Below are 10,057 nucleotides of genomic sequence, written 5' to 3'. Positions count from 1 at the left end.
ACTTGCAACGTTACAAGGCGCGGACCGTCTGTGCTTCGTTTTAGATAGATCGCAATGTCAATTTTTTAAATTAAAGATATTTTATTGCACAAAGCAAATAGTGTATAATCTATAAAACAAGTAAACACTAAAAACTCCACAAGAAATTTACCCAAAAATAATCGAATCCAAGTGCGGCAAAAAAATGATACTAAAGAAAGTTGTATTGGCGATTAAAATGTCTCGCTATCGCTGCTCTAATAAAACTCAGACGACTAAGAGAATGTTCTCATTGGCCCTTATAAATATAAGTTTGTTGCATGATCCTTGGGTAAATCGATATATTTCATTAATTAACTTATCCACGTAGGCCGCACCTTTTTTGCCTGTGTCTGCGCTTAATGCGTTAACGGGTGAAAATCAGTTGTTTCATGTCCTTTGGCTGCTAAAATGGGAAACAAGCTCATTACATTTACAGATCAGCAGCTTGTTAATTACCAGGTAAGAATTTTTTAAATTGTTAACCTTTCTTAAATAATATTTTCAGTACTTTGAACTATTAATATGTTTTTCAGGATTGTACATTTTTTACACGAAAGGAGATTTTAAGGCAGGTAACTTAGCTCAATGAGGAAAGCTTTTTTGTGGCTAAACAGCAGCATTTTAGAGTGTACAAGAAGTTCAGGGAAATGAAACCCGATGTGATTCCGAGAGTAATGAAGAAAAATGAGGCATATTCGATTAAACTTCCTGTCGAGTGCACAGAGCAACTAGCAGAATTCAGAGTAAGCTATTTGTAAAGGATGCTAAAGCTTATTCGAGTTGAAAATCGCTGGTTCAATGTTTCAAATAAACCTCAACAGCTACTTGCTCCAGTTAGAAATAGAATTATACCAAACCGCTGCTTAAAAATATTTGTAAAAATTATGTTATATGTAAAGGCGCTCCGTTTTGCATTGTTTAGTGAAATATTTATTTTCAGGAAAATCCTTTCAAGCAGAGGATATTTAAAGTATTTTCTCGAGACTCAAGAGGAAATCTAACGTTCGAAGATTTTTTGGATATGCTGTCTGTATTCAGCGAAGCCGCTCCAAGAGACATCAAAGTATTTTATGCGTTTAGGATATATGGTAGGGGTAAAACGATCCAATAGTTTTTACAAGCAACATTTAACTAGCAAAATATTTATATAGATTTTGATAACGACCAGTTTGTGGGACCAGCAGATATAGACACAGCGCTCACTTTGCTCACGAAACAAGAACTAACTGTAGAAGAAAGGCAGCAGATAACCGAAAAAGTGATTGAAGAGTCAGATGTGGATGGAGATGGAAAACTCTCCTATATTGAATTCGAACACTGCATAACGAGGGCCCCTGAGTTCCTGTCCACCTTCCACATCAGAATTTAAGTATTACCCACTCAGTATAAATTTTAACTAGTTAAGATAGAAACTGTAAATAAATTGGATTAAAATATCGTGCGAAATCGATGGGTCAGTGTGTTGAGTGTACAATTAATAAATGATTTAAAAAATTGTGCAAGACCATTTCAATTATATCTATTATTCCAGTTGATGAGGGACCAGACAAGCTCGAGAATGGTATAAACTGCAGGGAACTGGACATTCAAACAGCCCACCATGGGATAATGTTTTCTGAGCCCCACTAAAAGTGTATTATTTAATTTTCTCTGTGGATGAAGCTCCAAGAAATCAGTGTAAGCGGTATGAGGGAAGATTTATAAAGCAGAATATTATTTGTTAAAAAAATTTGGATTTGGCGTTTTTACTTCTGACGTCAATTATTGCAGCTTTAGAAGTGTATCTCATATATTTGTTCTTATATAGTTGTATAATCCCAGCTTAATCATAGGAGCTAGCTTTTGGGAATGTTGGCTTAAAAAAAGGCTCGGTATCGGTCGATCTGCTTAAAATTGCCAGAAATGTGTGCCAGCTGCAGCAACCCAACAATACTAATCCCAAAATCAGGCCACCCGGCAGCAACAAACTATGTTTAATTGTGAACGCTGAAAATTGTCTTTATAGGTTATATGGGGGCAATTATTCAAGTACGTAGTACTAGTATTAGCAAAATATCAAAAGTTTTGCTTTTTTTGCTTCATGAAAGGGATTTTTCGCGGCGTAAGCGGACAAATAATTTTTGGAATAAGAAATTTTACTGCTTTCGGCGGGATAGCGTTTTATCGCTACGTACTTGAATAGTGCTGCCACTAAATCCATGCATGTGTAAACCCATTTTTCTGTAGATAAACTGGTGCAGATTTCAATGTCAGTGAATTTTGGGACATAAGTTGAGGACCACCCTGTATAATTGATATTTTCACATCTGGCAAATTATGCTCAGAAATGTTGTTCGGAAAACAGGCAAAAGCATATCAGAAGCTCGATGACATCGAGGTCGAAAATTGAACAGTAGTAGTGTTGTAGTTTAACTTTCTCAGGTGAGTCCATGTGAAAAAAATACCAAAATATTCTTCAACTTCACAATCACCCTTGTCCGATGGTGGACTCTAGTGCAGTTCATCAGGAATCAGGATTCTGATGTCCTGAACCATTGAAAACATCACGCGTTTTCAAGCCTTCAAAGCTTGTTAAGGACAATTTCAAAGAAAAAAGAATTCACCAAATCTTCATTAGCTTTCATTTAATGATTCACAGTAACACATAGAGACACTTTTGGGCCTTAACAATGAGTAAATATATTTAAAGCATTCAAAGAGTATAACTTCCAATAAATAATGACATCAAGCAGCAACATTGAGGCAACATCTTCGGATTTAAATAAATTAAGTTCCGAAAGGCTGGGGGATTAAATAATTCAAATTTCCCAAGTGTGAGAGCACAACAGCATGGAGAAAATGAGTCTCGCTTGGATCGAATCCAGCAAATACTGGATGAAACTCAGAAGCTAGAAGGTTTATCACTTACACATAAACGCATTTACGACAGGCATATAAATATAGTAACATTACATTAAACGAGGCCATCAAAAAGTTTGATCCAAAATATATGCTATATGGATTCAGTGAGATAGATCTTTGTTAGGACAATAACAACAGTTAGAGTAGAATAATTCGGTTTTGTTTATATCTTCTTCAGTGTAAGACGCGATCTAGCAATTTCAATTCTTAAAAATTTGAAGCTTATTTCCCTGAATTTAATCGCGATTTAGAAATATATAAAAATCAACAGTATTAAAATTACGAGGACAAAATAGAATAGACTATGTTTTGTACAGGTAATCACAGAATTAGTATACAACTACAGAAGAAGATGGACAATTAGGTTCCGACTTTTTAAGTTTGGGTTTGATAAATTTGGGATTGAATGGCCCCAGGGCATCTTCGTTGGTAGACGTTGGAGACTCGTGACGATCTTTCTTCAGCACTTCTATTTGCCTAATTTCGGCCAACAGTACTGGAACGTTTAAAAACGAAATTATTATGCTTCTAAACACAATAGGTAACAAAATCAAAGTGGGATCAGAAGGGAGGAAGTTAAAATCTCAATGTTATAAAATGACAGACCTTTGCTCCAGTCTTTGTCCATACTTGCCATTGCCAGAAAGGGACTAATTCCGGAGTGCAGCAACCCAATACACTGCGTCAATTGCATGATTTCCAAGCTAACTGAATCTTTATCCACCATATCGTATAACTCGCAAGTTGTATATGGTCCCCACATAATACAAAAGCATGTTGCCATTAGCAGTAGAAAATATCCCAATCTTCGCCGATGTTTGATACTGCTAAGTCTTGACTTATCTTGCGCCACTTCATTTGGCTTTACAGCATCGCCTCGCTAGCAAGAAACATCCAAAAATTTAAAAAAAAGTATCTTTGGTTAACCGTTTTCGGCTACCTGTGCACTCCCAGTTACGATAATTACTTGAGACCTGGTCATATGATCCTTCATGGGCATGGGCAAGGTAAAATCTCCATGATGGGCGCGAATTCGAAGCGAAACCGCTGTTAGGTTTGTATAGATACACACATGGATAATTAGAACCTACAAAACCGAACATACAAAAAAGCTTTAGACAAAGCATCAAAATAGAGTGCAAACGCAGAACATAAAAATCAATTAGACTTTTCTCTCCCGTTGATCCACATGAGAAAACTGAAGGCCTTCAAACAGAAACTGGGGATTCAACAAAAAAAGCATTTTTGCGTAGCAAATGGGCACTAACAAACGAAAACTCGTGTGCAACAAAAAAAACTGAACAATCTGGGGGGGCACGTGAAAAGATGGTCGCATTGACGATCACACCGGCAGCAAAGATCAACTTGCCTATTTTAAATGAAACTGCCAAACATCATTTTTGTGTTCCACCGATTTTAGTGATAACAATTTATTGTCTCTAATTATCAATTAAAATACGTTTCGGTGTTTTCCACCATCATCAGTTTTTATGTGTAGCGTTGTTGCTACTTTAAGCCTTGGCATATATTTTTCTGAAAATTTTGATTTGGAATTGGAACACAGTCAGGAAAGTATGTACAATTTAGTGATAACACAAAAACGACTGGCTTTATTTTATTTGACTTCGAAATAAAAAACAAGGATTAGAAAAATTCACTCAGTCGATCAGAACGCAATTGACGTTGCTACTTACCACAAAGACCGGAATTCCATGAACCATCATCACTTTTATAAGAGTTGCAAGTAAGATCCAAGAAATGGCTTTATGTCAAGAAAATGTCTCCAACAGAATAATAAGGGATGAAAGGACGACCACCAAGCCTAAGATAAAGGGCAATATTTGCTCCCTGGTGTACTGCTTCAGTGACTGATATTTTTTGGCCACGCAGTATCGGTCTACAGCCACACACATCATCGAAAGGGTCGCACAAGAAACAGGCAACTCCTAAAACAAACCAACACTGAAAATATTTCTTCTCAAATTTCATAAAATAGACTCTAAAGCATCATATTCCCATGAAGCTGAACTTCATTATTTGTTGATAGAGAGAGAGTTAGATAACAGCATTGAACCGCCAAGTCCACAAAACATAAAATACAAAATTATTGCAGCCAAAAAGCAACTGGTTTTTATTGTTGTACGTTTTATTAGTGTATATTTGGTTTTGTTCGTTCGTTCGCTAACCAGAGCAGTTGGCTTTAAAACATGTCATTTAACTGTTATCTCCCTTGAACGAAATGTTCACTAAACTAAAACACCAGTTCATTTCAGAAAACTAGACGTACATTGTTAAGTTATAGTCTATTGAAATGGGCAGCGTATTGCTGAATATTTGTTCATTGTTATGTAAAGCTGTGTTTGGAATAAATTATACTTTGAAATAATACTTGACTGTTAAAGCGATAGCATTAAATAACCGAGCTTGCTGCATCATTTCAAAACCCTTGCAAACATACTAATTTGTCGCCTTTCACCAAAAGCTTCAGTTCGTATACATCGCATTATAATGCCTCAAATATTTGAGGATAGAACACAGGCGGGAGACGATAAATCACTTGCGTCGGCTAATTAACCGACTTTGATACAGAAGTACGCTTTAAAGCGTTCGAAATTTAAAAATTCACATGAGCACATACGCTGAATAAATCCAAGACTTGCAAATGTGGTTCTAATCTCCAGGATTAATTGGGGGCTTTAGCTCTAATGAAAGAGGCGCCTGCGATATGTGAATACATAACTATGAGTCTCATACTCAGCCTAATGGACCTTTCGCAATAATCATTCAAGGTGGGAATATTTTGGATTTGAATATACATGAAGTTCACCTTTCGGTATCAAGGCAATCCAATTTACACATCCACAGTGGCATAAATTAAAATTTATGAAACTGTGAAAGACGAAAACCAGATACCCAACCAAAAGGTGAAACAGTCAGCTAATTTGTCTGTTAACACTCACATTAACAGTGGAAATCACCCAATAAATAAAATTACCTCACAGAAAAGAAAGGGCGGTAGATATTGGACCACTATGGTACAATTAACAAACAGGTGGGCGGAGCAAAGAGGAATGCGTTAGTACTATTGGATAGATTGCAGAAGCTAGAAAATGTGAGTAACAAATCAATGAAGCAATCCGTAAAAGCAAATGTGTGTGACACTACAAGACGAGGGCGAAAAGTGCTGGGTCGAATACGTGGAAAGACTAATTGGTTTTTAATGGCAAAATAACAAATAAAACAACTAAGTGAAATATCCTTGGGCAGAAAAGTCCAGAAAATATGGGATTTTCACTTCCGCAAGCACCCCGCATAAATTGTTGAGGGTTGGATGCTATGCAACCCAAAGATATTAAAACGCCTCCACGCCATCGCGGCCCAAACCTAATTGTGACATTGTTTGGAAAACATGAAGGAGCAGTGAAAAAATTAATAACGCGCGTAAATTGACGTTAATTATGTAAAACACGCCATTGTACAGTGTAATTAAAACAAAATGTTCGCGTATTACTGGCTTAAGCCAAATTGCGATCCGATCTAAATTACACCTGTTTATCCAGTGTTCGCGGAAGAAGAAATGAGAGTTACTTGTTTTGTTTCATAATAGGAAACTAAAGATATCGGGTTCTGCCTCAAAGTTAACAAATGTAGTACATGATCAGTAATTTGAAACATACGTAAGCCCTCCAAATCAATTTACCGAAGCTCTTAGAAAGTCATTGAGGCACGGTCACAAACTGCGAATATAAGCACTTCAAACTATATGGGTTAAAGCGTTCCTCCAAAGCCTATCAGGGACCAATCAATACCAAAAGCTTAATTTCGGCGTAGTAATATATTAATTACTACCCTTGGTCAAATACTAATAGTCTATTATGAAACTTCATCAACAATTGGCGTATTAAAATTAAAGGGATCGAGGTAGCGCAGATTTGCGAATGACTCGATCAACTTTGATCTACATTCCAAAGTTAGGCTATTAGGTGGGTGTTGACGGGATTAAAGGGGTTTAGTCTGGCTCAGCTTTCCACCGGATTATATAAGATACTCGACTTTAAAAATGAGCCGCCCTGATCAAATGGAAGTCAGTCAAGCATTCGCTGAACCAATGTTTGAACTCGAGTGAAAACATCAAAGAACAGAATTTGGCCGCGTAAATATCCTTTGCAGCGTTACAATTCGATCACTTTGCCATCTTTGCAAAGCTTCAGCTAGCATCAAGGGGTTTACGAGGATAACAAGTTAAATGATGAGGGACAAGCTAAATAATTTTCCTTCCAAAATGCATTCGGGAAATTGAAGCATGGTGAATGGTGAATTGTTGATGGGAAATAAAACTGAGAAAACAAATTTTTAGATAAAGTGAAGCAAATATTGCAAAATGGCTATGTCGTTGGGACTAGCAAAAATAAATCTATATCATTAGTCATTGGGTCATCCAGTCAAAAGCAAAAACACGTTTCTTTCAAAGATCTTTAATTAATTTCTGAACTTTGCTCTTTCGAAGTTTCTCTATACGAAAGCATAAAATCTATAAAATTCCCATTAGGTTTGAGAAATTCTAAAGTTACAACAGTTGCGTCAGTTTTTAATTTGCTGCTAAAGGGATTTACGGGAGGGAAAACTGAGCTGTAAAAGTGCTTATGCAAGTGAAATTGCCAAGAAAACGGACCTTTAAGTTCTTAACTTCGAGGCGTTTGGATGAAAATATAAGACAATATATGTTATACGCACCTCAAGAAATTCTAGAAATATGACACCTGTTAACGTTTTCAAATGGGGTTTGAAAATTCGCTTTAACGTTTTCACCGGACAGCTAATCGTACAAACAGATAGATCGAAAACTATCATCCCAATTAAGAGAGGATTTCTTTTAGATTTTGTATTCCAAACTTTGTAAACAAACGCGATATTACTCAAACCACCAATACACGTGTTGAGGATGTAGACACTTAATACTAATCCGGATACAACCATAGTTTTGAAACTAAATTCAAATCGTACAAATTTTCACAAGCGTTTTAACAAAAATCGACCAGAACATTGTTGCGTAAAGAAAAACCGGGAAAGTGTCGTATTTTCCGCGTGTTTTCCTAGCTCGAAGCGCCCAGCTTCCCTGCAAAGCTCGTACTAGACTGAATTTGCGTCGCTGTCGATGTCTGTATACACCCCCGGAAAATTTCATTGCTTATGTCATATTTCTCTTGTGAAAGTGAAAAGGAAAGGGGTTTCACCAATTTGAGACTCGTCCAAAGACGACTGAAAAGGCTCTCACAAATCCTCAAAGAAATAAATAAGGCCTTTGACTTGGGAATTTTTTTCACTCCAAATGGAGATCAAATGGAGAACTTTTTAAGTAACCCATTGACTTATTAAGAAGAAATATTAAAGTTGTCCAAAACTGGAAATGACTGGCTGGTAAAAGCGAATAAAGTTCGCAAAAAATAAACCCACGGAGTTTCAAGCAAAATAATCACATCAAATATGACTGCAATAAGTACATGAAAAGCGCCTCAAAATCTTTCCGGCGTCAGCATTCAAAAACTTTTTAAAGTTAGTATGTTTTGGTGGGATTAGGATTTTGCAAAAGGGCCATAAATTATCGTAAATTTAGCAGGAAATCTGGAACGAATGGGCCCTTTTATTTCGAAGTTGAGGCCAAGATGTATGCAAACGCAGTTTCGCATGATGATAAATAGTCTGAACAATTATATTTATATATATTGTTTTGTTTCGAAAAGAAGCGAAAGCTCCAAACTGATTTATAAGCATTTTCACTGATAACCAAACTTTCTCTAAACCACAATAAGCTACATTTTTGGCAGAAAAATTGTGATTGATATATTCGCCATATATGCAGGTTCGAAACCATTAAAAAATTATATATTTTTTTTTAATGTATTTTAAATTATATCAATTGTAAGTTATTTGTAACAAGGAGGATCTGAAGAATTGGCAGCCTTACTGCAGTGCTCCAACGAACTTTATCCTCGATATTCGATTCTACGGGAATTCGGCAGCATTCGAGTCTACCAACCTCCCGCACTGTGACTTGGTACCGAAGGAATGCGGTTTTGATTAACATTGGTACGAGTAGTACCCGAAGGTGCAACCAATGTACTGAATTTGAACATTTATTGTACTGCTGTGAATGATAATATTTCAGTCGTCCCGTAAAGTTAATGACTCCTAAACGGAACTGGTTGCAACAACAAAATATAATTTACGACGACGAGTTCTATCAAAAAATATCGATCAAATTGGGGATTATTATTTCTGCTAGCTTCATATGGAAACATGCATATGGCAACTTCATTCTGAGGAAATGTATACTACAGTACTCGAAGAAAAAGCAAGGAGTCAAAGCCTTTACAAGCACTTCCATAAAAATACTAAAACTTATCTGTGGGACAGTTTCGAAAGTTTCAAGTGGTAAAATCGACCGTGGCTAGACAGGCTCTTAACGATTGACCACGACGGATAAAATTCACGGAATTCAAACTCCTAAAAGTCGACTAAAACTTTCCTGTAGGAGAGTTTCAAAAGTCTGAAGTGTTCAAATCCACCGTGATTAAACACGCACTTAAGGATTGACCACAAAACATAAAATTCACAAAAGCCAAGAGTCTTGGGCCTCAGCAACGCGTTACGGCCCCCACTAAGAGAAACAGTTGAAATGCGTCAACCCAATAACGAATTCAAAAGAAAATGAGAAACACTGGCACTTAACAAGATAAGAACAACAGCGAAGATAAATAAGCTCGTTTTCATAATGTCGTATAAAGTGCTTTCGGCTGAGGTTGCAAACATTACACTGGTAGGAAATAGCATTCCGTGCTCATAACATAACATACTAGCATAATTTTTTACTCCAAAAGTAAAGAAATTCTAATACAATTTCCATAACTGGTTCTTATCACCCACGAATAATCAAAGTGATGAGTTAGACAACTGAAGTAATTCCATTATCCAACGGGTAAATACGATTAAAAATGAGAACATTTCAAACCGTCCAGTTTGAAAATATTGCGCTTTTGATTATTACTTATCGCGATATAATTTTTTTAGACGATGAAACATTTGCCTCAAATCAATAAGTCAGGGGAATCAGTTTTATGACATCAAGATCCCAATC

The 10,057-nt window shown here is 36.4% G+C and overlaps 2 protein-coding genes across 3 annotated transcripts; one reads left to right on the top strand and one right to left on the bottom strand.

The window, feature by feature from the left end:
• Positions 1-342: 342 nt before the first annotated feature.
• LOC109540859 (calcium and integrin-binding family member 2) lies at positions 343-1,532 on the top strand. 2 transcript variants are annotated; one of them, XM_048670116.1, is made up of 5 exons: positions 343-480; positions 555-589; positions 647-764; positions 962-1,109; positions 1,173-1,532. In XM_048670116.1, the coding sequence occupies exons 1-5, from the start codon at positions 430-432 to the stop codon at positions 1,388-1,390; spliced, it is 570 nt and encodes a 189-aa protein (XP_048526073.1). In that variant the 5' UTR covers positions 343-429; the 3' UTR covers positions 1,391-1,532. The 2 variants fall into 2 exon arrangements, with proteins under 2 accessions (XP_048526073.1, XP_048526074.1); XM_048670117.1 differs by having other exon boundaries at positions 360-480; positions 555-593; positions 1,173-1,530.
• Positions 1,533-2,616: 1,084 nt separating this feature from the next.
• Positions 2,617-4,730, bottom strand: LOC109541193. The gene is made up of 4 exons (XM_048660633.1): positions 4,617-4,730; positions 3,863-4,009; positions 3,529-3,802; positions 2,617-3,418 (listed from the first exon to the last, which is right to left on the bottom strand). Exons 1-4 carry the CDS (start codon positions 4,644-4,646, stop codon positions 3,252-3,254), a joined length of 618 nt encoding a protein of 205 aa, XP_048516590.1. The 5' UTR covers positions 4,647-4,730; the 3' UTR covers positions 2,617-3,251.
• Between the last annotated feature and the right edge of the window lie 5,327 nt (positions 4,731-10,057).

This window comes from Dendroctonus ponderosae, unplaced genomic scaffold (genome assembly GCF_020466585.1).
Source record: "Dendroctonus ponderosae isolate FM_Combo_2020 unplaced genomic scaffold, Dpon_F_20191213v2 Dpon_F_20191213_1, whole genome shotgun sequence".
NCBI classification, from domain to species: domain Eukaryota; kingdom Metazoa; phylum Arthropoda; class Insecta; order Coleoptera; family Curculionidae; genus Dendroctonus; species Dendroctonus ponderosae.
This window is presented reverse-complemented; position numbering and strand designations above follow the sequence as displayed.